We start from the raw sequence: 27,610 nt of genomic DNA on the forward strand, positions 1-27,610 counted from the left end.
GGGATTGAAAAACTCAAAAAAAAAAAATCGAAAAAACTGATTCAACCTCAAAAGGGAGTTTTAAATAGATTTGTTGTCACAGACAAATAATTATTTAAAGCTAGACGAATTATTTTTAAATAAATTGTTAAAGTATTTTGCACTTATTAAAATTTTTTCATCATTTTCTTAAAAAAATCTTTCTAAATGAGTACGTCTTAAGCTTCTAAATGTATTAGGCCGCCTCCGCTTATGGAATGGTTTCACAGGTTTTAATAGTGGCTGTGCCATTCATTCCCTTTCCCGACCGGCTGGTTTCGGGGACTCTCTTGATGGAATATTGCAACTAACGACCGGTAAGCTGACAGGCGATGCTCGTGGCTGCCTTATGTTACCCTGGATGGATGATTTGGTTCTCAAGAAAGTAAGGGCGATTCCAAGGAAAAACTACCTCGGCAACGCGATTTTTCCATCCCGGAATTATCATTCTTGATGGGGAGACTGTTGCAATAACATGTCGTGGGACTGGCTTCATAAGAGAGATTGACTGATATCCAATTCAGCTTAAGAAATGAGGTTCTCAGATATAACCATTATCTAATTGCCATCGTATACATCATAACACAAAAATATGTGTTGAAATATTTGTAAAACCAGATAACGGTGTTAACAAGACCATTATCTAAAACCTTGGTTGCTTTCAGTCAACCAAGCATAAACATAAATAGTTCTAAAAGGCCATTTGGGCGATGGAAAAATGTTGTGGTTTACCTTATATCATATTGAATTGCAATCCATTCCTTACTACGTTAATGCTGCGCAAAGATGCCCATGCAAAGACTAAAGGGACACATGCACTCCAAAATTCTGGGCTCGTGGGCTTCCCAATTATGCTCTTCCCGTACCCAAATTGTACCATAAATTTGGATTCACATTTGGCCCAACTAGTTAATACCGTGACCAGCCCACCTAAGCGTAGGCTGGCCTGCATGGCTCACGGAAAAAGACATCCCTTTGGCGGGAATCGATTAAGAAGGCACCCACTGATGCATAAATTTCCCGCGCCCCCTCAACTTTGCTCCCAAGTTTTCCCCCAGTTTCCAGGAAGTTCTAGGGTTAGGGTTTTCCTTCGCAATTCCGACGAGAAAAATGTTTTCCAGCCAGCTCGACGGCGGAGCCTCTCTCTTCTCCGGCAGCGGTTTCATGGCGTCCCAGGCCGCCCAAGCCCCGGATTCTAGCCTCTCCAAGGTAAATCAACAAACCGGTTCGTCTATCTCTTGATCTTGATCTCGTTTCCCTTTCTCCTGATCTAGATCTCTTTTTCAGAATCGCGGTGCGCCGGGGGTATTCTCAGCGACTGTGAAGCAGATCAGCGACGCGTATCACTCAAGCGATGACAAGTCCAGTTTCGTAATTGACGGGGTCGATGCCACCAACGTAAAACAGAAATTAAATTTTGCTCTTTTTTGTTGCGTTGATTCTTCGTAACGTTCTACTCCTAAGCCGTAATTTGTTTCTGTGGAATGTAATTGGTGTTTTTATTTGGGTGATCGCAGTTTAGGCTCCTAGGAATGGTGTCGAACAAGGTGGAGAGGACTACGGATGTCACCTTCACCCTCGACGATGGCACTGGCCGGATCGACATCATCAGATGGTAATTTCTTTTTCTTTATCTTTTTGTTTCTTTTGTTTTAATTTTGCAAGCATCATTCTTGATCTGATTCTATGAAAAGTTCCATTTATTAAAATTCTATTTTGGTACTATTTATAGGGTGAATGAAGCTTCAGATGCAAATGAAACAGCTATTCTTCAGTAAATGTCCAAAATCTCTATTGATTCTTCCTTTTTATTTCTTAAAGAAGCCACCGGCCAATGACTTATTTCCTTTTTTTTCTGATGAAGGAATGGTATGTATGTCAGCGTCAGTGGCAGCCTCAAAGGATTTCAAGACAAGAAGCGTGCTGTTGCCTTCTCCATCCGGTGAGCTATATAATGCCTTTTTACTAACACATAATTGTTAGACTCTGTGCTAAGTTACTGATTGTTGATTGATGATACTTTTAGTTTCTTGGTTGACTGGCTGTGTTTCTTATCTCTGTTACATCCATTTGTATGAACGGTCCTTGTTCTGCTGTCTTGGTAGACACTTCATCTGTTGTCATGAAACCAGGTTGTGCCAAATCCTGCAATATTACTCAAACTTATCCACTTTTCCGTGGCTGGTTGTTGGGTTTCGGTGACTGGCAAAGCCTGCCATGAGTGCATCACTCTGTAGTGGTTGATGCAGTATTCACGTCTATTAGTGATGAGTGGTTAAGGTTAAGCGATCTTGAGAATTAGTTTCAAACCTATTGCAGTTTGTTGGCAAATACTTGTCTGGAGCTTTTTTATTCTTTTCCATGATTGGAGTTATGTGCAAGATGAAGCTGTGCCTAGCCCAAGTCTCTGGGACCTGTGTTTGATCCTCGATCACAATGCTGTGTCTCTGTGTCTCTTATATAGATTAAGTGATTGTTTGTAAAAGAAAAAGGAGCAAAAATGGTGGGGAAAGACATGAGAATCCTTTAGATTATACTGAGAAGCAATGGCATATAAAACAGAAAGAGCAAAGATGGTGGAGAAAGACATGAAAATGCTTTAGATAAGAGGCAAGGTGTTAAGTTAAAAATAGCAGGAGTGGTGAAGAGTCTTATGTAAATGCATCAAATGTAACAGAACTCAACTTCACAGAATCATGACCATCATAAGGGTGCTGTATGGGTTATCAAAAGGACAAACATGAGAAACCAAACTGATTCGCATGTAACTTAGACCTATAGATACGCAATAATTATGCAGATCTTTGGCGTGTTTCATGGTGCAAATGATTAGCTTGGCAAGGTATGCAAGGGAGTCTTGTGCAATGTGGATTTGAAGTGAAGGACATGATGGAACAATCCATATGGTTGAAACATCTAAAGTAATGTTATGGTTATTCTACATCATGGTATCTATTTCAAGAATAATAAAAGAGTCTAGTACCTCTCAAGATACTGCTATTTAAAAGGGAGCATACTTGGGGAGAAACTGAAGGATTAACCACATCTGCATCTGTTAAACTAGTTCACTGCCACCTGTTGCAGCACAAGGTGGCAAGAGTAATAACAACAACATCATCATTTGAAAAGGCCATTGTTCACAGAACAAAAGTTTTAGTTTTCAATTTGCATTAAGATTTAAAATTTAAAATTTAAAATCTTTAATCCGATGACCAATGTAAGTGTCAAAAAATTGTTCTTGGTATTGTTTAACAGCTAAATAGTGGACATTTTTGTAAGACTTGCTATGCATTATTTATGACGAGTACACCCAGTTGATTATTACATAAAATGCCATTTGCCTATTTGGATTCTATTGAGAATAAAATTCAATATCTAGTAGTTAGATGAGGATGATGGTTAGGACTGTCACTAAACTTGTTGTGTGGCCCTATAGAGGACTGATATTTGATAATGGACATCTCCATAGCATAGTGGGGAGTCTTGGGTGCTGTGTTGGAAATTCTTTCTCCAGAAATTATTTGAACTGGGGAAGAAAATGCACAAGGAACAGACATATATGTTTACGATTCTCGGAGTGTGGTTACTCAAGTATGCAAGATCGTGGTGAGGATCTCATCCTCCTTTTCTTTCACTTTTATAGTCAGGGGAATTCACCTAAATAGGGCCATTGCCAAATATTGCTTATGGGGACAAAACTCTTTCTTTTCCACCAAAGAAGAAGGCAGAGTACCTGAAATTAGTTAACATTTGTTATTTCCTCCGTAATTCCCTGTGTTTTCATAGTTTAATATAAAAGTCTAGTTAAGAGCCATGGAGGGTTTGGTGGAAGGCCATGAAGAATGAGATTTTTTTCAGAGTTACAGCATCGATTCCTATCCTAATACCTGTCTTAATGATGAAATTATCCACCAGATCCAGTTCAATATTGTAACTTTAAATTGATATGTGCACTATGAAATACTACCAATCGAGGCTGTTGTAGCTCCCCCTCAATAATGGGTTAGATCATTTTGAGCCGAATTCTTTAGCCAATAAGAATGGTTACTGTGATTTGTATACTAAGGTGGCTTAATAGCTTAGCCTATTTGTTACTTTGCCTGCATTTCTGGTGTTTTTTTGGGCTTAAGTTCAGGACTTACTTGTATCTAGGTAATGAAGCACCAACTTTCTGTCTATGTCCTGTTTTTGTTATACCAGTTAAGGAACTGCTGATATTGCTCTAGACTTCATGCTTTGCCTAGATTTGGTTGATCCATCTCTCTAATTGGTATTCCATCCCCAATGTGTGATATAAATTTTTCTGTCAGCTTCTTCTTATTATGCGATCAATGAAGCTTGTGATGGAAAGAATGACACTTTGCAGCTTCCCTTTATTGGTGAGCAAAAATGATGGTCATATTTGGCAAAACTTCTGGAGCCCATATGGTCATAAATACACAAAGCGGGAATTCAGATATATATTTCACACACAACCCAGTGTATTTCAGGTAATGCGTTTGAGAAGTGATATGACTGTTTGTGAATATGCGGAAAATTGACGTCAGACAAAATGCAAGACACAAGGGAAACAAGAAGATGTGTTCAAAAGTCTATAATCAATTATAGAGAAACCAGCTGGAAAATGCAAGCTTATCTATCAGTTTGTCGAAAATTTCTGAACTTGTTTCCTATCTGTTGCCCTGCGTATAACATTTCTTACATGTGTTTCTTTTGGTGATAACTATGGTTTTAAGGTGGACGGTTATCTTGATCTTGAAGCTCGCTAGCAGACGTCGAACCTGTTAAGTTTTTCTAGTTCGACTGGAAGTGATGTGATCTAATGACAGGGATTTCTGCCCCTTTTCCTTCCTAGTCCTTGTTGTTGCTGTATTATCGAACTTGATCTGACGTATCTGGACTTGAGTCTGGGTTGGCTGTTAGCTTGATATCTGCTCTATTTGCAATTAGCAATTATTTAAACATATGTGGAAAACATGAGAGTAGAATTTGAATGATACTGGGCGATTTTTTTTAAATAGTTCAGCAAATGTTGATGTCTCTGGGGCTTAACTAGATTTGTTCTTTTTCCAGGCCTGTCACTGACTATAATGAGATTGCATTCCACTTCATTCAATGTATTCATATTCATCTAGAGAACACCAGAATGAAGGTACTGGCATTTTCAAAAACATTGCATTTCTGGTTCTATGCACTTGGCCACAAGTATGCTACCAGATGCGCGCCTGTGGGCATAAACTCTTGATCTTCTAAGTCACCATACATTTGACAGGTTGGAGGTCCTACCCAAACCCAGGCAAATCCAGTCATGGGAACCTCTTTTGTGACTGGACCAAAAGAACCTCAAACTCCTGCCAATCAAGTATGCTAATTAAGATTTCTAATTTCCTCCCCACATTTCTTCATGTGGTACAACTCAAAACAAGAAGACAAACTCATGCAGTATGCTCCTTTTCTTCTAGATATCAGGGCCCAAAATCATGAATGGATCAGAGAAGGACATCTACAAATTGGTCTTGAATGTTTTCCAGGAACCTGCGAGCCTGTAAGTTTCTTGTGATATCTTTCTGTACCTCCCAGTTGTTTCTTGGCACAAGTGTAACATAGGACAAAAGGCAAGCAATCTGAATCCCCTTGTAATATATCAATATGAAAATAGTACATTATTTATATTCGCATAAAATCTGGTTGGTGTTATTTAACCACGATAATTTTAGCATTGCTACAGATTCATCCATTATTTGTCTGGACCATATACGGATATGGAAGCAAGATTGCTTATGTCTGAAAAAGTAGATAAATTCATTAAAGAAGCACCGTTGCCTTCTAATTTCTATATCTGTATTGGAAAACTATGCTTAGGTTTAGGTCATATTTTTCCAACCCAACAAACAAAGTCCTTTTGGATTCTGGTGAGCCACCTGCCCAAGGCCCGACTACTACCAATGTTAAGTGGAGGGATCCATTCTAGGGGAGATTAATCCATATGGTTTCTTCATCACTGATGCCTTCATTTTCCTGAATGACTTGTCATTTTACCTCTATTAGTAGTTGCCATATGCTCTTGTCAAACCATGTTGGATGCACGGTTACCTTGTGCCTGCCTTTTCATTCAGTAATATGGTTTTTGGCAAGCAAAATTCTTGGACTAAGTACAGTAACTGATGCCCTTTCTAGTGTATGACATGCCATTCTTTCTTCAGTGCTAGCGAACATGGATTGCACATGGATGAAGTTGCCAGGCGACTGGGGATACCAATCAATCAGATCAAGTCTCTCTCTCTCTCTCTCTCTCTCTTTCTTGTCTCTCTCTCTCACACACACAAACAAATGAATTTGCTCTTAATCTTCCTATTGTTTGTGGTGCAGGGAAGCTATTGATTACCATGTTGATGTCGGCCATATTTACTCTACGATTGATGACTACCACTTCAAGTCTGCATTCACCGACTAAGACCTTATTAATCTCCATGTTCATGATGCGGTGCAACGAAAGATTTTATTGTAAGAAAGTATCCCTTCTTTTGCTAGCCAGTGAACTTGATGCTTCAGCTATCTTCCATAAAAATTCTGTTGTTGCAGTTGAATTATAGAACTTCTTAAGAATATATAGATATTGTAAATCGAAATGGACTTGAAGTGTTCGTCTGGCACTTTACTTTGCGTTAGGTGTGTGCTTAATATTTAATTCTATCTCTTGATCTATTGGAATTTATGATCCAAAACAAGTAGTTTACTGATAATTCAAACAGGTAGAATGGTTGGTACCAGCAAATGAAAATGTCATTCAGAATGGAGCAAAGTCTGTTCTATTGTTATTAACGAGCTAAAAAGTCCTTTTCCCCCATTTGTGATGGTTGGCTTAAAAGCAAAACTTTTTGCATAAAGCGCAGACGAGGGTTGCTCCTAAAAACTTCGGAAACTCCGATGCCCTCAAAGAGGCGAATAAAAATTTTATATAGTTCCTTATATACAGAGCTCATGTATGGCACGTACTCTTCTTTTTTTTCTTTTTTTTTTAATTTTTTTTATTAAAGCCGGTGGATTATATTTAACCAATATGGATGTATCTAATAAAATTAAAAAATAAAATATCTTAAAATATTGGAGACAGTTTTTTATTTTCAGCGACTGGCGATATAAATAGTTATTCAGTCGCTTTACGGAAAATTTGTAGGCCCCAAATATCGTCTGCGAAAGCAGAAGGATGTTGTGTCAAAAAGGTAAACTCAAAAATCAAAAGAAAGAAAAACCAAAGCAAGACATCGGGCTAGTTAGAGCGAGAAGCTCTGGTTCTTGAGAGAGAGACAACGGCTAGTTGGCCAGCGGGAAGTCTGTGCTCCGGCTGTCCGGTGTGTGACGCGTGACCACGGCGGCCTGGGCAGTGTGATAGCATTGCGGTTTTGGGAGGACCCTCGGTGCAGTCGGCGTTTAGCTCGGGTGCACGGAGGAGGTAAGAGGCGGGCCACCTGGCTCTGAAGCCGGAGGGCAGGGGGTCGGTGCCTCTGGCAGCCTGCGTCCCGGTGGTGTGAGCAGGAGACAACCCGTGGCTGGCGAGGTTAACTCTGATCCGCTCTGTTTGGCTAACCCCCTTTCTTACAGGTGCAATGGACCGGAAGGGCAAGCTACCGATGGGGAAGACACCGGAGGGAGCGGCGAGAGGACCTGGTAAGGTTCCTGACCATGGTCGAGGGGAGCGCACTGGCGCTTGGTCGCGGCCGGGGCCGTGGGTGACTCAATGGCCCACGGCCGCGGAGGTGGAACGGCTGAGCCGCCGCTTCCCGGACGTCCTCCGACTCCCGGAGGAACCGATAGCGGCGGCCCGGCGTGAATGGCAAGGGCGGGCGTTGCTGGCTCGTAGTTTTGGCCGCCGCGTCCCGGCGGAGTGGGTGGCCAAAGACGTGGCGGCCCGGGCAAAACTGAAGGATGTGGTGGCCGTCCCGCTCGCGGACGACCACCTTGCTCTGCGATTCCGGTCGACGGAGGACCGGGATCGAGCCCTGAGCGAGGGTCCGTGGGTAGTGGCGGGGCAGCTCCTCGCCATGAGCCCATGGGTCCCCGACTTCGAGCCCGACGACGGCACTGTGAAGACGGCCCTGGTCTGGCTTCGTCTGCCCCGATTGCCGCCGGAGTACTGGTCGACCTCGACCATTCTCCAGATTGCGGCGCGGGCGGGCCGGCCGATAGCGGTTGACGGGGTCACTGAGCAACAGGAGTCTATGGGGTTTGCCCGGATCAAGGTGGAGGTCGATGTCAATGAACCCTTGCTACCGGGGGTTCTGATCCAAGGGGAGACGAAGGTGCGTTGGCAGCCCTTCGTCTTCGAAAATATAGCCGCGCTCTGTCCTCGTTGCGGGCGGATGGGCCATGGGGAGGCGACCTGTCGCTTCCCGGTGGCCGGCCGTGCTGCGGAGGGCCCGGCTTCGGGGGCTGCGGCCCCGGGGGGCGGGTCGGACCAGTCGCCACCGACTGGTTCGGTGGAGAACCAAGGGCCAATTTATGGCCCTTGGATGGTGGCGACGCGGAGGAAAATTCCGCGGGAGAACCGTCCGCCGCGGCCGGGGGAGATGAACGCACCGATCCGGGTTCTGGGTCATCCTTGCCTCGGCCGCCACCCCCGGCGGCCCGCCCGACCTCGCCGGCATCCCCGGCGGACACTGATGGCTGGCAAAAGCCGACGAAGGTCGCACGCCGCCGGTCGCCGCTGGCCGGAGGAGGGGACGGGCTGCCCCCGGAACTTCCCATGGGCTACCATCGACTTGCCCTGGTCGATGAACCGGGAGTCGGCTCGGCCGAGTCCGGGGACCCGGAGCTGACCCAGCGAGGTGACTCGCCCCCTCCGCGGGCCGACCCGGGGCCTAGTGGGGTGGGCAAGGCCCGGGGCCCAACTCAAAAAAGGCCCAGGCCCCCAGCGGGCCTTGGCCCACAAGGGGGCCCGGGCGCGGTGACCCAATTGGCCCAGCAGGCCAATCGTACACTGGCCCAGCGCGGCCGGGCCCAGAGGGCCGGGCGTCGGGGCTGTGGGCTGGCTGGTGTAGCCCAGGGCGCGCCTCGAGCCGGTGGCGCGCCACGCACGGACGGCGCGCTCCGAGCCGGTGGCGCGCCCCGCGCGGCCGGCGCGCTCCAAGTCGGTGATGCGCCACGCGTTGGGGAGGCGAGCGGAGGAGCGCCTCAGGCCCGCGTCGAGGGCGCGCGTGGGGATGGGCCCGCGCCTTGCGACCGGGCCGGGGGGCTTTCGGATGCGCGGGGCCAACAGGCCCATTCGGCGATGGGGCAGCCTCTTGACCCTGTATTGGGCCAAGGGGACGGCCTGCGAGCCCAGATCCCTCTGGTCCACAATATCGGGGGCCTACAGGGCCAGGGCACGTGTAGCCTGGGTCCCCCTGAGCTGGACACTTTGGCCCAGGACGAGCGTACTTTGGTCAGGGGCCCTGAGACACTCACAGGGCCTTTCCAGTACAGCCCACCCTGTCGGGAGCTGGATTCGCGGCTGAGGGTCCCCCTGGCTGCTAGCCAGGACCTTCCTATGCTGGGTGCGGGCCTAGATGGGGTCGTTCGTTTTGGCCTTACACCCCTGACCCCGGGTGTGCTGGAGGACACCACCCCAGGTGGTTGTGTGGGGGACCACCCCACCCCACACCTGGAGGAGAGTACGGCAGCTGCGGGAGGGGGCATGGATCACTCTACTGCCTTGCAGCATGCTAGGGCGGCAGTTATGGGGGTTGTACCCACGACTGGCGATACGGAGGAGGAGCGAGGCATCCTGGGCGTCGAGCCTGTGGATGTTTCCGCGACTCTAGGAGAGGAGGAGTCTGAGGCCGACTATGTGGACTGTGACCCATGATGATTCTCGTTTGGAATTGTAGGGGGGCGGCTAAGCCGTCCTTCATGACTTCCTTCAAACGGTTAGTGCAGGTCCATTGTCCAGAGATCTGTTTCCTCTGTGAGACCCGATTATCTGGCGAGGGGCTCGGACGTTTGAGGCGGCGCCTTGAGAGGGACTGGCAGACCTATGCGATCGACTCTCGGGGGCTGTCGGGAGGTATTTTGGTCCTGTGGAGGCGTGGAGTGACGACAGTTGATGTTTTTCACAACTGCCCCCAACAGGTAGTCATGGTTGTGTCGAGACCTGATGTTGCCCCGTGGGTGCTATGCGGTGTGTATGTGAGCACGGACCACAGGGTAAGGAGAGTCCTTTGGCGGGAGATCACCAACCTGGCCGCTCAGGGTATCCCGACGGTCGTGGTTGGTGATTTCAATTGCATTCTGAGTGAGAATGAGAAGCGGGGGGGCGCTGTCTTTACTGATAGAGTGGATAGGAGGGAGTTCCGTGATTTTGTGTCACGGAATGGCCTGGTAGACTTAGGTTTTTCGGGACCACAGTTTACTTGGTGTAATAATCAGCGTGGCAGTGCTAGGGTCTGGGAGAGATTAGATAGGGCCTTTGCGTCCCCAGATTGGATCCTTCGTTTCCCCACTAGTAGGGTCACTCATCTCCCTCGGATTGCCTCGGATCATTGCCCTCTGCTACTTTCTACCTCATCGAGTCCCACCCACCATAGCCCCTTCCGCTTTGAGAAGGTTTGGCTGTCATACCCCCAGTCTTGGGATATTGTCGCGACGCGTGGCGGATCCCGGTGCACGGGGATGCCATGCAGCGGGTCTCGCGCAAACTTGAGTTGACTAAGAGGCGCTTGCGCCGTTGGAACCGTGAGATTGTGGGTAACATTTTCCGGCGTTTGGAGGGGATAGAGACCTCGATCGCTGAGCTGCAAAGGAAGGAAGACCTAGGGGGCGTGCTTCCGGAGGATGATATGGTTGACCTTCGGGGCCTACTTGCGACTCACCATTCGCTGCTACGGCAACATGAGGTCTTCTGGAGACAGAAATCTCGTGTGCAGTGGGTAAGCGAGGGTGATCGTAATACTAGCTTCTTCTATCGGACGACAGTCATCCGGAGACGACGGAGCTTGATCCATTCCCTGCGCGATGGGTCCGGCCATCGGGTGGAGGGTGAGCCTGCCATTCGGCAGGTCTTGCTTGATTTCTTCCGCGCTAGATGGACAGAGGATGAGGGGGCCCATGATGGTCACTAACCCTCTCAGGGTGGACGTGGGTATTGGTGAGGTTGAGTGTGCTTCCTTGATCCGGCCGGTTATGGCACAGGAGGTGCATGAGGCGGTCTGGGCCTTGGCAGCTGACAAGGCCCCGGGACCCGATGGTTTCCCCCCCTTCTTCTTCCGGCGGTATTGGGGTATTATCCGACCAGCAGTGGTGGAGGCCATCCAGTGCTTTTTCACCCAGGCAGCGATGCCTGAAGATTGGAAGGCCACCTTCATCACGCTCATACCTAAGCGCCAGGATGCGGCTGAGCCTTGTCACTTTAAGGCCCATTAGCCTATGCACAACCTTATACAAGGTTGTGGCAAGGATTCTGGTGGGCAGGATGAAGCCCCTCTTACCTGGCATCATTAGTCAGGAACAGGGGGCCTTTGTTGCTGGTAGAAAATATTTCTCATAATGTTATGTTAGCCCAGGGAATGATGTGGGATCTTCGGCGGGCTTCGAAGCGGCACAGCTTGATGGCAGTCAAGCTGGACATGGAGCGGGCCTTACGACAGGATCAGGTGGAGTTTTCTCCAGCGGGTACTGGAGGTGCACGGTTTCCCCAGGCAGTGGATTGGGTGGATTATGGGGGTGTGTCCGGGGGCCAAAGTTCTCTATCTTGGTCAACGGTACTCCATCAATTTTCTTTCGAGTCCACGATGGGATTACGACAGGGATGTCCCTTATCCCCTTATTTGTTTATTATCTGTGCCGATATTTTATCCCGTGCTTTGCAGGGAGCGTGTGCCAGCCGGGAGCTGGAGGCCTATGTGCCAGCCCCGGGGGCCCGCCCTATCTCCCATTTACTCTTTGCTGACGACTGTCTTCTCTTGGCCAGGGCACGGATTCCAGAGGCACGGGTCCTACGCAGGGTGGTGGCAGACTACTGCGTGGCATCCGGTCAAAGAGTGAATTTCCTTAAGTCTGCCGTCTTCTTCAGCCCCAGCACTGAGACCGGAGTCAGACAGGAGATCAGAGGGATACTGCAGGTACCGGAGCAGGAGGGGACGCTGACCTACCTTGGCGTCCCTATCACTGGTCGGAGGCTACGGGTGGCCGAGTGCTTGGGCTTGGTGCAGCAGGTTCAGAGCAGGCTGGAGGGATGGAGGGCATCCTCCCTATCCATGATGGGGAGAGTGACTTTGGTCAGAGCAGTGCTGGGATCTATTCCGGTGTACCTTATGGCCAACACAGTAGTACCGAAGACGATTCTGCTGAGGATCGAGCGCCTTCTTCGGTGCTTTCTGTGGGGGTCATATGGTGGAGGCCATGGAGTGCACCTGGTAGCTTGGGAGCAGGTTTGCCTTCCCACTAGCGAGGGTGGTCTAGGGGTGCAGTCCCTCATTGAGAGGCGAGAGGCACTTATTGCCCGGCACGCGGCCCAGTTCATGTTAGTGCCACACAGCTTCTGGAGTCAGGTGATGGCAGCTAGATATGGTCAGGGGGCTTCAGCAGCAGCACGGACCGGTCGTCGAGTCTCTTTCATGTGGCGCGAGATCGGGAGGTACCTACCATCAGTTGCAGCACATACCAGGTGGTTGATCGGCGACGGCCGGAGTATTGATGTGACCAGTGACTCGTGGGTGGACACCCTTCCCCTGAGTCGCTGGCCGACCATGGTTGATACAGAGGCAGTGGAGGGGCTACGGGTGTGCGATCTCCTAGCACCAGGAGGGGCCGAGTGGGATGAGGCCCGGTTACGACTGCTCTTCGGGGTACACCTAGCTGTGAGGATTCGGTCCCTCCCGCTTCCAGGATGTGGGGGGCCGGATGTTAGAGTTTGGGGCACTTCGAGCAGGGCCGGTGTTAGACTGGGAGACCTCTCCCCGCGCCATTCAGCCAGAGCACGAGCCGGGGCCAGATTGCGCTTGGATCTGGAGGTCCGGTCTCCACCCGAGGGCAGCTCTCTTTTTGTGGAAGGTGTTCTGGGACCGCCTTCCGACGAGAGCAGTATTGAGCAGGCGTGGCTGGGGGATCCCTGCGGAGTGCGGGACGTGTGGAGCTGAGGAGACAGTGGACCACATGCTCTTTCAGTGTACTTGGGCGATGTCGACATGGCAGTGGACAGGGATCCCGCAGGGGGCCCGATGTGCGCGGACACAGTTCCTTGGTGCGACGCGGCAGTGGCTAGCTAGTCCGCAGACTCATGAGGAGGGCATCCGAGCGACCTGCACAGCCCTTCAGATTTGGCTGGCAAGGAATGCTCGTACCCTCGGCCAGCGCAGGGTATCACCGAGGTTTGCAGCAGAGTTTGCTCGAGCACAGGCCACGGAGATCAGCCATATCCCTTCCTCAGTTAGACCTTTGACAGCTCGGGACACCTGGGGTTCCCCCCTTGCTCCGGCAACTCCTCAGATGGTGTTTCTTCACCTGGGAGCCCCCACCCCCGAGTTTCCTCAAGGTCAACTTTGATGGGTCTGTGTTGGATGGCGGCTCGCGAGGTGGTGCAGGTTTTGTCATACGGGACCTGCATTCCAGGGTTGTGGCCGCAGGTGGTTGCCAGTTGTTTGCTACATCAGTCCCGGGAGCAGAGCTGCGCGCTGCCTGGGCGGGGCTGCGACATGCACGGACGATGACGCGGACCAGCTCGATTATTTTGGAGGGCGACTCAGCTACTGTTATTGGATGGATTCAGAAGGGGTTGAGGGGTGAGAGCTCAGACCACCCCTTGATCCGTGATATAGTCAGGATGATGAGAGATGGGGGGCCATCCAGGCCAAGCATGTATTCCGGGAGGCCAATGGGGCGGCTGATTGGGTGGCCGCCTATGCGGCCCACCATTCGGGTTACGCCCTTTGGTCAGGGGAGGGGGAGTTGCCACTGGCACTCCGCGAGATATTGTATTTTGACTTTATTGGGTGTATTCACACACGGTTTGTACGAAGCACCCGTTTCAGCAAAAAAAAAAAAAAAAAAAAAAAAAAAGCAGAAGGATGCATCCCGTACTTTTTTTTTCTTCTTTTTGCCGCTCATGCTTGCATGACATCATATAAAGGGTCCGTACGATGCACCCGGTAGAACTCTATACGGAATTTTTATTCAAAAATCGCCGACGTTGGCGTGTCGACTCGAGTCTCTTATCTCAGGCCTCGAAACTCCCCAAGCGTCGCTATTCTTGGTGTCGATGGCGTTGAATCCAGGCCAGAGTCCGCTCTCGAGTCTGAAAATTGCTGGTTTCGTTCGGCTTGAAAAGCCTCACTTCACTTCTTTTTTTAAGCGTGGATTTCCTCTAAAAAAATGAGTTTTAAAGTGGGTTAAATTTGATCCGATTATATCTGCCTTAAAGTCAAACTTTTATCGGATGACTTTTAACATAAAAATAATATCTGAAAATGTATCACCTAGTTGAAAAAGCTTTACCGAGTAAATCCTTCTAATGACCCATTTATCTACGGCACTGATGGATTAGGATTTATTGGAAACGTAGAATGTCAGAGAAATTCAAATTATGTGAGGCTTAGAAAGCGTCATAGAGTCCAGGGAGAGCTTTTCTTCACGCATTCCCCGTCTCAAAAGACACCTTCTATGCGGCACCGTTTGGTCGCACGGAAAGCATCCCTGTAGTTTCCGTCGCCATCACGTGTCAGGCTTTAACTGGCTCTCCTGTGCGCGGACCACGCTGGTGCACACGCGATCCCTAAGTCCAACACGCGTCCAGTCCTTCCACGTGCTCCTTCCGGATCCCGTGGTCCACAGCGAGTCTGCACCGTTGGATCGCCGCCCTCCTCCCCTGGTCGCAATCTTCACCGCCGGATTTGACCCAAAGAAGGCGGTTAGCACGACCCCGTCACGGACGCCACCGTCCTAAATAAATAAATAAATGGGGGAGGCCGAACCGGCCCCCACAGCAGCCGTAGCTGTTCTTCTCCATTTCTCTCTCTCTCTCTCTCTCATTTAAATTATTAGGAAAGCTTTCTAGGGTTTCTCTCTCTTTGTCGGTCAGGGTGGTTGGGATCGGGCATCTCCCCGTGGGCACGACAAGAAATCTCTTGTGAACTCTAGGGCTTCAATCGTTGAAATCGTTTCAGGTGAGCAGATTTGACTCGTCTCCGGATTTCCCGAGGATCTGTTCTTTTGGGAATTTGTGGTTTGATATTTGTGTCCCTAATTTTTATGGAGATTTCGTTCGATTTCAGCGAATCTTGTGATCTGTAGGACGCCATGGCGGCGAAGAGCGGAGCGCTCCTTTTGACGGATGATGCGATCTTCCCCGTCCTCGCGGGTCTGTCCGCGATCAAGAATCTTGCGAGCGAAGTGGTTGTGGAAGATGATGATGTCGTTGTTATTACTCAATGCGGTTCCCTAGGTAATATTTGCTTCGTTTCTCTGTTTTTTTTTTCCAGCTGCAATCGTTAAAAGTTCGTGTTTTGCTATATCATGATAATGAAGTCGATGGAAATTATGAATAATTTTAATTTTTGGACCTGAGATTTGTTGGGGAAGTAGCTATCTGGAACTAATTTTCCAATTAGATTCAAGAAACATGTCAACCATTAGGCAACAACTTATATGCATGTTAAAATTTTTTAGAAATTAAGGCATAGACAGGGACCACTTTTGTCAGTTCTGTAATTGAAATTTTGAATTGAGATGATAAGGCTTGTTGGCTATGTTTTACCCCTTTTTTGTGTAAATTTTGTAATTTATTGTTTTTCTAGTTGAGAGGAAATGTGGATTCTGATCATATGGTTGATAAAAGATATTAATTCTTCTTCTAAGCATCTGAGTTTTAAGATATTTTGCTTGTTTAATTGCTATCACGTTGTTCTACATGTAAACTTTGGTGTTTTGGCAACAGGAGAAAAGTTGCCAATGGAGTCAGGGTCTTTGGATGTTGTTGTTTCGGTCTGGAAGGCACCTGAACTTGTTGGAGAGCAGTGGCTTGAAGAGATCAGCAGAGTGTTGAAGCCTGGTGGGAGGATCTTAATACAGACCCCTCTGCCTTCTGCAGAGCAGGATAAGGTAATATCTCCATGTTTCATGGTTGACTTCGTTCTGTTTGTTGATTGATGAATATTTGATGCCACTCTTAAGATGATAAAAAATGATTTTCTTGCAGCTGAATTCTACACTCAAGCGCAAATTACTCGTATCAGGATTCTTGGAAGTGCAAGCTTTAGAGTTGAAGTCTTTATTATCTCATGAGGATGTTCAATCTGTAACGGTGAGCAAAGCAAAACTTCTACACCAAAAAAATAAAGCGAGTTTTATTTCCTAGTTATGCCTGTTGTGATATACCTGAAACCTCGAATTCTTCCAATATTTTTTGCAGATTGAAGGCAAAAAGGCATCTTGGTCGTTGGGGTCATCTTTCCCCATTAAAAGAGCAGTAAAGACTGTTCCCAAGATTCAAATTGATGATGAATCAGATCTGATTGATGAAGACAGTCTCTTGACTGAGGAAGACTTGATGAAACCACAGCTACCACCTGGTTCAATTCAAAATCCCAGTATTTCTGGTTCCATTTCTTCAGATGATTCTTTTTGTTTAAAGAAGACTTAGCAGTTATTTGATCCTGTGCAGTTGGAGATTGTGAAGTTGGAAGCACAAGGAAAGCTTGCAAGAACTGCGTTTGTGGTCGAGCTGAGGCAGAGGAGAAGGTGCAGAAACTGGGGCCGACCGCAGAGCAGATCAACAATCCTCAGTCTGCATGCGGCAACGTAAGTAGTGATGACCATCTGAGTTATAATTGCTGATAATGGCATCCCCTTGGTGTCTGGTGTATCAATACAATCTTGCTTTGTGATGTTAATCTTGCAGTGTGGGCTCGGGGATGCATTCCGGTGCGGTGGCTGCCCTTACAAAGGTCTTCCTCCATTCAAGTTGGGCGAAAAGGTAACAACCAATTATGGGTCCATTTATACATTTATATTTGGGTTGTGCATTCGTAGAGATGCAAAACAGCTTGTTTGGAGGTTATGCTTGGCTAATGCATGTTCTTGATTGCAGGTTTCCTTACCTGGTAACTTTCTTGTGGCTGATATATGATGGTTGAGAAGAGCCAGCATTGAAGTAGGTTGATGTTCTTTGTCACCATTTCTTTTTTGTTCTCACTGTTAGATCCTTGATTGTTGGTCTTGCACTGAAAGAAGAATCAAACTGATAGAAAAGATTTGATTTGGACAGACTTTTTGTTCTTGATGAATGAAGATAATCAAATCTCGGTTCATTCAGTTTACAATGTTTTGTGTTTGTCACTCTCTGTGAACAATTTTCAATTACTTCTTTGCATACACATCTACTGCCTAAACTTGTTGAGATAAGAGCACAAGTAACCCTTGAGGGCCGACTAATATTTCGTTTAAGAAGCTAATCAATCCAAACCAGACCACAGGGGTTACATCCACCCCACCAAGAGGAGGTATCAGCTTCCTTGTGACTCTGAGGAGTGGTTCTGTAGGTGCAATAGGCCAATGACATATGGGAACTTCCCAACTGGGAGCTTTGGATACCAAGACATAACTATCCGCAGGACAAATAAAAAGCCAAACGCTGAAAAGAAAGGGCCTGTGATCCCAATTGCCAACTTTACTGTAGATGGGTCCAGATCTGCTACTACCAAAGCCTGCGAGTAGTTGGAGATGGCTGTTTGTAAGCTCTGAGGTATAAGCAGTTCAGGTGTTTGCAGGCATCTGGATAAATCTGGACCAGCCGGAGCATTAAAAGATGATCGGATTCCACTGAACGTTGTGGTGCCAAACAGGCAGCAGGCACTGGTTTTCCTTGAAGTGCGCCATAATTTGCTTCTTCTTAAGCCTTCTGTAAATACCTGTCGATCATAATGTTAGCAATTTACCAGTATATGTTCCTAAACTAAATTTCAGCAATTCAGAAAAATAAATTCCTACGATACAAAGCTAGGTGATCTGAAAAGGGACCATTTGGAATTGCTGCAGACCATACGCATACAGCAAGAGGTAAGGGTTGACTGCAGACCCGAACTTTCAAACAAATTATGGAGTAAGACAGAGCCCCTAAAATCCACCTTCTTTCTACTAATAATTGAAATTAGCTTCCTTTCAATCAACTGTCTTGGAAATCTTAATATTTCTCACTTCAAAACCATTAACTGTAAAAAGAAAAAAGACCCACTTAATCATGCATTTTATATAGTCTGAACTTGCTTCTATTCAGAAAAGTGGGATGGACAAGTTTCTAAGTCTCAGCAAGTATACCAAAGCACTCCATGCTCAAACCCACAACCAAACACTTGTCCTGCACCGAATCAGAAAATGAAGAATTGCTTTCGGCTTACTTTCGAAAAGGAGAATTGCTTTCAGATTTCTCATAGCACAGGTCAAACCTTTCTTGGAACACCCAACTCCATATATGAAGGTTTTCCTCTGTAGGGATCCTCATGAAGATGACCGGTCAGGAGAACATGAGTTTTTCAAGGGTTCTTTGGATTTGGAATCAGTTTTTGAAACAATTGATCACCAATGAGGAAGATGAATTTCATGGTGAAGTTCTCAGTCACCATCCTTCCAACACATCTGTTTTCCATCAACATCACAGCTCCACCAGGTTCCAAAATAATTTAGTATAGATTTGTAAAATGATATGTAACATTTTGATGTTTCACCTGTGATTTTCCTTGTATGATTCTTTAAAGATTTCTTTTCTATTCATAAATACCCAAACTTGTTTCTCATGGAGATGCACTAGACAGAATAACAATATCAGCATAATTCCAGGGGCTGAAAAAGCTTATAAAGATTATTATAGTCTTAAACTTAGAAAAACTCTCCTCTCTCTCTCTTTTTTTTTTTTGATGATATTTTACTTAAGTATGTGGACATGATCTTAGTGATGGTGGTGGCAATACTATTCTCAATATTCATTCAATTGAGAATCCCCGAGTTCAATATCATGTCAAGTTAAAGGAAAAAACAATATTTTCATTGTAATCTAATATAAATATAATCTTCAGGCAAAAGAAGATAAGTGCAAAAAATAACAGATGAAACATCAGGAAGATCCAGTGGCTCTGCTAAATAAAACAAAGACATGGTTGATTGCCAATTATTGAAGGCCCTGAGATATAATTTAAACCCGGAATTATCTCAAGCATGGAAAAATAACCTGCATGAAAGGCCCCATCTAATTCATCCATGAATGGCTATGCTAACTAGGCCACTGAGCAAGCATCTTTAAAAGCTTAAACAAGAAAGGAAAGAACCAAGGTGAAATTTCCTTGATGAAATATGACATGGGGAGAGAACCCTCTTGTCCAACCTATCAACCTTTCTCTTAACCCGGTTTAAACATCAGAAGGTGTTGAAATCCCAATCCACACAGTTGTAAGTTTTTGCAAGATCGACAATATCCACCACTCGTTGGAAATCGTTCAAGTTGTAAACCCATTTTGTCGATAAATTCTTTATGTTTTTCAGGTTTTCTGAGAGGACTCAACGCCATTTCCAAGCTTGCGTTGGCTTTGACCTTAAAATGGAACCTTATCTCAAGAATTTGCAAGATAAACTAAAAAGCAATGGAAGCTTTCAAGTTCATAGCAAATCTATTCAGCAACTCAATATTGAGTGATATTAATATGGAAATCTAATCCCGATAACTGCAATCATCTACAGCAGTCTTAAGGCTCTGTGTGCAAAAATTCCAACTTTTAGCTCAATAATAAGAAGTTTCATAGAACAACCAAATATTATAACTTCCGAGAGATCGAATGTTACGTGAGTTGGAATCAAGAATGAACACTTACTGGAAAGTCTTACTGAGCTGATTCCATGCAAGAATCCTGAAAAAAGGAAAGAAAAAAAGTTTAGAGGAAGTAAAAGAGGATGGCATCATAAGAATAAGAACAAGAGAATAGAAAATTAGTGGGGCAACCATAAAGAGAAGAGAGAGGGCAACCCTTTGTTTGGAGACGATTAAGTTGGAAACGAGGGACCGAGGTGTAGGGAAGCGCCATGGGGAGAGAGAAGTTCCGTATCTTTTCCCTTATCCAATCTCCAAGGAAGGAGAGATTTTCCGCTAGATATTTTCCGCTCGACCCTTCTTCTGAGCCGCACCCGATAAATAATCAATCGGGTGGAGATGGGGTGCAAATGGATCGGGTCCATCTGGGATCCGACCTGCTCCGGAACTTGATTCCTGAAAAATCAGATGGAAATTGAACTGTGCCCTGTCCAATTTGAGTTGATTTGTAGATCAAACAGGGTCTGAAAAATGCAATGGTGTGCTGATCATGGACCTTTACATGCCAAAATTATATGCCATTTAATTTAGATTTATAGGGCACGAGAAAAGAGTTAATCAATGTGCTTAAATTATATTTTTATGGTTGTTTTTAAGGATAAAATTCAATGTTTTAAATTTTTCTGAGACTTTTATCTTAAAAGAAAAATGAGATACGGATGCTCTGTCTGCCTTGTCTCGTAAGAAAATAGGATTTCAAAACGTTATCCTGATGAAAGAAAAAGAAAGAAGAAAGAAAAAAAAAAAGAAAAAAAAAAGAATGGGTTAAAAAAAAATAAAGAAAGAAAGAAAGAAAGAAAAAAGTAGAGAGAGCCAAGTGGGTGGAGAAATTAGGGCATTTCGTCCTATAAAAATTAAAACCTTGATAAAATTTATTATTTTTAATTTTATTTTTCGGTAAATGTGTTTGAGAAGTGATATGACTGTTTGTTAAAGTTCTATTTTTATCATTTTCCGGTGTAACGGTAGAAGAATGGACGGGTGGATTTGGATCACATATGACCTGTTCGACTCAAATGATCTAATAAATATAAAATATTTTACGAAACCGTGTTGACCCAAACAAGCCAGGTCCAAATTCAAAGTTCGGACTTCGGACCGAGACATACATTGTGCTGCTTAGCCGAAACAGTAGACATCGCATTCCCCGGGAGAGGAAGAGGGGCGGAAAGATCCGACTCATCGGAAAACGGAGCTCCGAAAGGCCAAGACGCCGGCAAATGTCCTTGGAGACTTCCCTCGTATTACCCTCCCCTTTCCCCTTCTCTCCTGCCTTGTACTCCCCGTAGGAGGAATTCCAGCTACCAGAAGAACGGCGAGAGAATCTCTTCCCTAAAACATCCAATGGACGGTGAGCATACGGGTCAAGGTATCATCTCTCTCGCTCCTTCTCTGAAGTTCTGTTTGCGGATTCTATTCTTGTCTTCCTTTTAGGGTTCTATTGGTACTGGATTATTCTGAATTCTCTGCTAATTTGAGGATCGAGAATTTAATTAGCTAGGCTGTGGCTTTTGGTTGTGTACATTTCTCTCTTGATGGTTTCCTTGCCTTTATATTATATATGCGCAGTGATGGAAAAACCATTGGAATTTGGACTTTGCTTGTTCTCTTCATAAAGTTGCAATCCACAGTGTTCGCTGTGAAATTGGGCGTTGCGATCCAAGTTTTGTGCAGTTTTTGCCCTCCTGCAATTATTTTCTGATTTCTTTCCTTCTTTCTTTTTGATTCTTGAGCCGATAAGAATCTCTTCTGGATCCTATATAATCTGTTCTCTATAAATTCCTTTTGAACTATTTCTTCTACTAATTTCATTTCTTTTATCTTGTTTTCATGATTATGGAAGGCATGCCTAGGACTCCAATTGTGTTCCTTTTCTTTTCTATGAAATTTCTGCAAGAGTAACAACTGACAAGCTCTTAAGTGAGTTATTGTTAAAAGCTTTAACATGTGGAATACAGTTCGTAATTAATTAGAACTCATATATTTCGCTATGAAGAATGGAATTGATGAAGACATTCAACGTAATTTGAGTGTATGAATGAAGTGGAGCTTTGATGCTAGAGAGTTGACATGAGCAAGGCTGCTGATGTTGTATGAAGTTTCAGAATGCGAGGTGACAGAAGAAGAGTAGGACATATTGAATGAGCATTGCATAGATTATAATGTCTGAATAACTGTATTCTATATCGAAGAACGTTTGGGACAAACATGATATCATGCATAGGAACAAGGGAGGTCATAATAACAAGATACGGCCTATCAAACTGGTAAAGGTTTTAACCAAGTTCTGTTGACTTGACCAGAGCCACACTAATGTAACCTATTTTTAGTTTCACTGGTATAATCAAGCAACCTGCCTTCAAGCAACCTAATCTCATGCTGACTTTCCATTGCTGTTGTTTCTGAACATGGGATTGTCTTGTTCGCGGGCCTCATTTAGTATTTGGCACTAGGATTGCTGACTGGTGTGGGCTTTAGACACTTTTTTTTTTCTTCGATGAATGCCATATTTTTAGGGGCTTCATCTAGTAGTTTCCACTTTGAGTTGGCCTCTACAGCCTAATGTGTAAATGTTGGTTATCGGCCCTTGTAACTTGGTAGCACGCACAAACAGTTTGTGTTTCATGGCTTCTATTCCATAGGCCTTACTGCAGCAAAATTCAAGATTTGGTTTTGAAATGGTTTTGGAATCTAGACATAATATTTAGATTTGATCATATTGGAATATTCTATTACTGATCTGTTCCGAGCCACCAAAAAAATTATGCAATTAATATCATAATAAGGCGAAAATATGTATAGGAAAAAGAAAGGTTGTGATCCATGACAAAGGGGCAAACCTTAAGTCTCATCAGAGAATCAATAACATGGGGACTTCACTGCATTAAACAAAGAAAAATAATAGCATTGAACGATAACTAATACAAAATAGATTGTGTCGTTCTAGTTACCATGTGGTCTCGTTAGCTAATTGGTCCCAACCAGGCATGAATCAAGTTTTTGCTTTTTTATCTGTTTTTAACCAAATTTGCATGTTCGGATTACTAAAGTGTATTGACTTTTTCACTAGACTGCGGGATTTTCTCCTCATTACTCTGCACAACCAATTGCTTGGCATATGGATTAGCTAGCAACAGACTTGATGCTGATTCTTGCTTGACCATTAGCTGGATTGTCTTTTAATGTCCTTCAATGAAGAATTGCCTTCCAAGGCTCAATATGTTAGTTCTTTTATGTATGATGACAAGCACATTCATATGATGGAACTTATTTTCGAACATTCATTGTATTTGTATGTAGGAAGAGCCACTGTATTGCATCCATATCTGAGGATCATGAGACAACATGTTGGGGCTGTGGGTTGCACCTTCTTCTTGAAACTGATTCAACTATATTCAAGTGTGGATGGTGCGGAGCAATAACCCACCGAAACAAAGCTTTGAGAAAACCTGACAGTATATGCTTTTCTCGTTGGAGAGTTTGTGCGGGACCGATTCTTTGTTACTATTCTTCTCTTCTTTGTGTTATTTGTGATATGTAAGTTGCAAACTCATTTCTTTCTGGACTTACTTTACATGTTTGATCAGTAAATTCTTGTTTGCATTTTTTTTAACATCATGATGCTGCATCCAGTTTTTGCATTAAGCTGTTTCATATATATTTTTTTGTCTTCTATTTTGACTCATGACAGGTGCTGGTGTTTGGGGCGTATACCCAGTTGTTTTCTCAATCAGCTATTTTTGTGGGATTTTCCACTCCACATTAACGGCCATTTTGTCTGTCAGTACCATATCTAGCTTCTGCCTGGCAGCCTTTAGGTCTGCTGGCTCACCACGAAACATACTCTGGGTAGTTATCCAGTTGTGGCAAAAGGTGACCTAGAGAACTACACCTTTTGCATTTACTGTGCAAAGCCAAAGCCCCCAAGAGCACATCATTGCCGTTCATGTAGAATGTGTGTGTTGGATATGGATCATCATTGCCCATTTGTAAGTGAAATGGTTACTTACTGCCCCTTCTTCCACTGTTGAAATTTATTGGACTGAATTTTTCTGAATCGTAACAGAAAGATATGGGTTGATCTAACCATGACCAACTAGTCCTTTCCCATCTTGCTCACCTTATAATTATAAACTTATAATCTTATAACTTTGCTTGGACAGGTGCATTTATAGATCATGCGGATATTTGGAGGCTGTTAGGTTAGGCACAGATTAGTGCATGGAAGACAGACTCAAAATATACTGCTTGAAATAGAGGCTGCTTTTAAAAGGAATGCCAAAGGTGCAAGCTTTTATTGTAGGACAGACAGAAGAAAGACAATCATGACATGTGTTGCAGTGCATGGGCCCTGAGGTGAATAACAAAATTAGTGAAAAGGGACTTTTGAAGTGGGAATGTGATTACTATGTCATTTCAATGGATACATGAAAGGGATTAACTCTGGCAACTTTCTTTAAAGATCAGACTTGCAAATCTAATGCTGCTCAAATTTCTATCAGACTCTGGAATATTTACATAGTAGTTGCTAGTAGTTTCTTTAAGGGTTGACTTACTCTTTAAGAACTCAACACGTTAATTAGATTGCCACTTGGTCATCCGCAAGATATGGGACTTCTCTGCACTAAACAAACCTAGGTTGGGAATGTTTTAAATTCAGTGGATAAGATCCATAAGGTGTTATCATGTACGAGGAAGAGCATCTATTGGTGTTCTGTATTGTTTTTTGTCAGATATTGTTATAGATGCTTATAACTCAGTTGGATAGTTTTAATATTTGTGCAAGAAAGGAAGTTTAGGAGTTGTTACCAAGTGATAAAACTTATTGTTATGACATGCAAAGAGAGACAACATTATGTGGAAGATTTCATTTCTTGTAGGTTGAAAATGGATCGACCAACAATATATCCATATCAATGTGCATTTTTATTTGGCAAATACAATATGGATATGGACATTAATTGTATCCTAAAATTTATATCCATAATTATTTTAAACAGATATCGATACAAATTGAATATTGGCAACATGGATGTAAATGCTGATATAAATTGGACGGTTAAAATTTTATGAGTCGTCAAATAAAAATGTCACTATATGGAATAAATTGAAACAAAGGTGTTGATTTTGTCATTCATTTCCCCTTGGAAAGTTTATGAGAGCTATATGAGAATAAATAGAATTGCAAATGGAATGGGAAATTTGGGTACAGATATGATAATTGTATATCATCCACTTTTCTTTTATTGATAGAAATAAAGATATGGATATTAGTTTGGTGCTATTTGAATTGATATCCAGATAGATTGGGAAAATGGAAACAAATCCGATGGATAAGTACCTGAATCCCATTTTCTCCTCTAGTTTCCCATGGTAGAGAAAATCTTACTAACCTAGAATGAATCTCCTAATAAGAGATTGAGAAAGGCATTCCTTGATAGAGCATGCAACATTTGATTGGAGCTGATCTTGATCTGTAAGATTTTTTTTTCATTGAACAGATGGACTTTTTAATTATGGTTATTGGTTATCGAATAATTGTGGTAGCATTTTATTATTTAGATTGCTTAACTGTATGTTTTAAGATTACATGTTCATGTATAAATTAAAAATGCATGTAACAATGCAGTGAAGAACCATTAATCTAGTAAACTACATCACTCCTGTAAGCATGATAAGAACATCTGTTGGGAAGTTCAGCAGATTCATTTATACGGTCTTACTTTCTCTTCAGATAGGCAATTGCGTTGGAGCAGCAAAACCACCTGTTTTTCATTGCATTCCTTATCTCTGCATCATTAGTTGCACTTACGTTGTCCTGATAACACTATTTGCTGGGTTTCATACCTGGCCTCCTTTGGAGTTTAGAACACTTGGCTCAAACTGGCTTCCACAATGTGAGTGGTAACCGAGTTAGCAAAGGAGATCATCGCGGCCTTAGCTAGCTCAGCACTGCGCTTGTCAGCAAGAGGCCTTGTTCTTATTTATTTGGCATTTGCATGCCTGTCTGTGGAGATTGGTTTAAGTGCATGTTGTGGCAGCAGCTCTATTACATCTATGAAGTAGAACTTTCATCAACCGCATAAATTCACAGAATGTTTGGCATGGAGAAAAGGGGTTCAAAACCTTTTGCGTTTTTTTCGTTTGTCCATATTCAGTTTTGAGGGTATCACTGGGTCCTGCAAAATGCTGGAAAGTTTCAGGACACATCAAGCTCCAAGATCTTGTACGAGGTAACTGAAAACTATTCTATATTTTTTCAATTGTAGATAACACAGTTAAATCATTCCTTATGAGTTGCCTCTGTATAATGTTACAAAGTGACCATCCTTAGTGGCATAATAATTTATACCCTTTCGGCCTAGAGTTATGATTGCATACTGTGTATTAGTTATATGCACTGGCCATCCATAATTAATGGGATAACTTTTATATCTGACATCTTATTTTTTATGTGTTGGTTATTGGTGTATGTATTCTGTTTTAATTATTTCCACAACCAATGCCAAGGAGCCTTCTTTTTCCCATGGACCTTAATGCAAAACTTTGCTCTAAAGAATTTCTTCTTATACATTTTTAACTAAAACATGGTGATGCTGATTTGCAGAATGATACTTAGATATTCTAAATGATGTCACTTTTGGAGTTTGCGTTGGTGGCATACCCTGCTTACCAAGATGTCAAATGCCAGAACCACAGCAGTCTCTTATGCTGTTCGATAGGCTAACCAGGTAGCGAGATACTTTCAACTGAGTTTGAGGGCATTCTGGTATAGAGAAAACTGAACGGATTTGGCATCTAGCTGGAAATTTTTTCTATTTTCTTTCCCGTAATATTGCAATCTAACCAGGCTTAGTTATTACTGTGCTTACTGTCTTCATCAGTGTAAGGTCTTTCTGTTGCTAAAATTAAATACTTTAAATGCAAAAAACTCGATTTTCACTCCTAGATTCTTGTTGTACAAGTCCTCGACATTATTTACATGTAGGCTGTGGCTATGTTCGACCATCAATAGACCTATGAATTATTGTCGTAAACTGCATGATATTAATATAAGAAGTTTTGGATGCTTATTTGAGAAGGGTGGCTCTTCTTACGTGAACATAACAAACTTAATCAGTACGTAGCAGAATATGCTGCAAAGAGTGCTGAGTATATGGAGGCTTAGTGTTTTTTTTTTTTTTAAAGATGTGCGGTGCTCAATTATATAAGCAAGGTCTCAGGGGTTATTTTAGTTATCTATTTTATTTCTTTATCTCTTATAGATATTTGATGTGTCAATTTTTTTAATAAAATAAACTTCTATTGAAAAGTTAGAAAAATCACATTTCATAACCCTCTTTCTATTGATTTGTGCAGTAGGTTCTTGAAGCAAGAGCAATGATATGAAATCAAAAGATCTTTAAAAACGATTTACTAAATGCAAGGCAAGATTCATTTGAACCATTAGACAGGTGTTGGGCGATGGCCAATAGTGGTTTCTATGATTAGAATTTGATCGGTTTAGCAATGTTTGAAGAATGATAGTCGAACTAGGAGTTTGTGGAAACCGACAGTGGCTCCGAGAACAATATGCGACAAACAACCATCTCAACGCTCAGAAATAACCTCTAGTTAGGTGAGTCTAGGAAGAGCCATGAAAGGAAATAAAAGCTTTGTCCAAAAGGTTTTTTAGTGAGCGATGACCCTTTTTTTCGCTTTTCTACAAGATTAGAGAATTCGCATATAGTTGGGAGTATCCTTTTAAGAATTCATGAGATTATATGCCTT

The 27,610-nt window shown here is 44.0% G+C and overlaps 4 protein-coding genes and 1 pseudogene across 5 annotated transcripts; 4 read left to right on the forward strand and 1 right to left on the reverse strand.

Annotated features, from left to right (window-relative positions):
- Window positions 1-1,026: 1,026 nt before the first annotated feature.
- On the forward strand, window positions 1,027-6,719 carry LOC103717087 (replication protein A 32 kDa subunit A-like). The gene is made up of 10 exons (XM_008805336.3): window positions 1,027-1,227; window positions 1,306-1,416; window positions 1,536-1,633; window positions 1,751-1,792; window positions 1,883-1,960; window positions 5,092-5,170; window positions 5,291-5,380; window positions 5,481-5,563; window positions 6,222-6,290; window positions 6,388-6,719. Exons 1-10 carry the CDS (start codon window positions 1,129-1,131, stop codon window positions 6,470-6,472), a joined length of 834 nt encoding a protein of 277 aa, XP_008803558.1. The 5' UTR covers window positions 1,027-1,128; the 3' UTR covers window positions 6,473-6,719.
- A 4,288-nt stretch (window positions 6,720-11,007) lies between these two features.
- On the forward strand, window positions 11,008-13,130 carry LOC120104305. The gene is made up of 3 exons (XM_039115226.1): window positions 11,008-11,395; window positions 11,551-11,753; window positions 11,862-13,130. Exons 1-3 carry the CDS (start codon window positions 11,008-11,010, stop codon window positions 13,128-13,130), a joined length of 1,860 nt encoding a protein of 619 aa, XP_038971154.1.
- A 1,835-nt stretch (window positions 13,131-14,965) lies between these two features.
- On the forward strand, window positions 14,966-17,295 carry LOC103717059 (anamorsin homolog). Of its 2 annotated transcripts, none has more exons than XM_008805299.3 (8): window positions 14,966-15,152; window positions 15,280-15,430; window positions 15,923-16,086; window positions 16,184-16,288; window positions 16,397-16,556; window positions 16,649-16,785; window positions 16,886-16,960; window positions 17,075-17,295. In XM_008805299.3, the coding sequence occupies exons 2-8, from the start codon at window positions 15,286-15,288 to the stop codon at window positions 17,111-17,113; spliced, it is 825 nt and encodes a 274-aa protein (XP_008803521.1). In that variant the 5' UTR covers window positions 14,966-15,152; window positions 15,280-15,285; the 3' UTR covers window positions 17,114-17,295. The 2 variants fall into 2 exon arrangements, with proteins under 2 accessions (XP_008803521.1, XP_008803529.1); XM_008805307.4 differs by having other exon boundaries at window positions 14,969-15,152; window positions 15,261-15,430.
- LOC103717073 (protein COFACTOR ASSEMBLY OF COMPLEX C SUBUNIT B CCB3, chloroplastic) lies at window positions 17,226-19,824 on the reverse strand. The gene is given in 4 exon segments (XM_026808694.2): window positions 17,226-17,532; window positions 17,535-17,894; window positions 18,004-18,340; window positions 18,429-19,824. Coding segments are annotated over 3 exon segments (525 nt in total). The 5' UTR covers window positions 18,007-18,340; window positions 18,429-19,824; the 3' UTR covers window positions 17,226-17,370.
- Window positions 18,489-26,804, forward strand: LOC103717047 (annotated as a pseudogene).
- The last annotated feature ends 806 nt before the right edge of the window (window positions 26,805-27,610 follow it).

This window comes from Phoenix dactylifera, chromosome 17, assembly GCF_009389715.1.
Source record: "Phoenix dactylifera cultivar Barhee BC4 chromosome 17, palm_55x_up_171113_PBpolish2nd_filt_p, whole genome shotgun sequence".
Lineage (NCBI taxonomy): Eukaryota > Viridiplantae > Streptophyta > Magnoliopsida > Arecales > Arecaceae > Phoenix > Phoenix dactylifera.

Bases quoted from the DNA above. Each gene is read 5' to 3' on its own strand.
- LOC103717087 (XM_008805336.3), top strand. From the start codon at position 1,129: ATGTTTTCCAGCCAGCTCGACGGCGGAGCCTCTCTCTTCTCCGGCAGC. The intron at 1,228-1,305 runs GTAAATCAACAA...TCTCTTTTTCAG, and splicing joins CGGATTCTAGCCTCTCCAAG to AATCGCGGTGCGCCGGGGGT. The intron at 5,381-5,480 runs GTATGCTAATTA...CTTTTCTTCTAG, and splicing joins CTCAAACTCCTGCCAATCAA to ATATCAGGGCCCAAAATCAT.
- LOC120104305 (XM_039115226.1), top strand. From the start codon at position 11,008: ATGGGTCCGGCCATCGGGTGGAGGGTGAGCCTGCCATTCGGCAGGTCT. The intron at 11,396-11,550 runs GTCACTTTAAGG...ATGTTATGTTAG, and splicing joins CCAGGATGCGGCTGAGCCTT to CCCAGGGAATGATGTGGGAT. The intron at 11,754-11,861 runs GTACTCCATCAA...CGTGCTTTGCAG, and splicing joins GTTCTCTATCTTGGTCAACG to GGAGCGTGTGCCAGCCGGGA.
- LOC103717059 (XM_008805299.3), top strand. From the start codon at position 15,286: ATGGCGGCGAAGAGCGGAGCGCTCCTTTTGACGGATGATGCGATCTTC. The intron at 16,087-16,183 runs GTAATATCTCCA...ATTTTCTTGCAG, and splicing joins CTTCTGCAGAGCAGGATAAG to CTGAATTCTACACTCAAGCG. The intron at 16,961-17,074 runs GTAACAACCAAT...TCTTGATTGCAG, and splicing joins CATTCAAGTTGGGCGAAAAG to GTTTCCTTACCTGGTAACTT.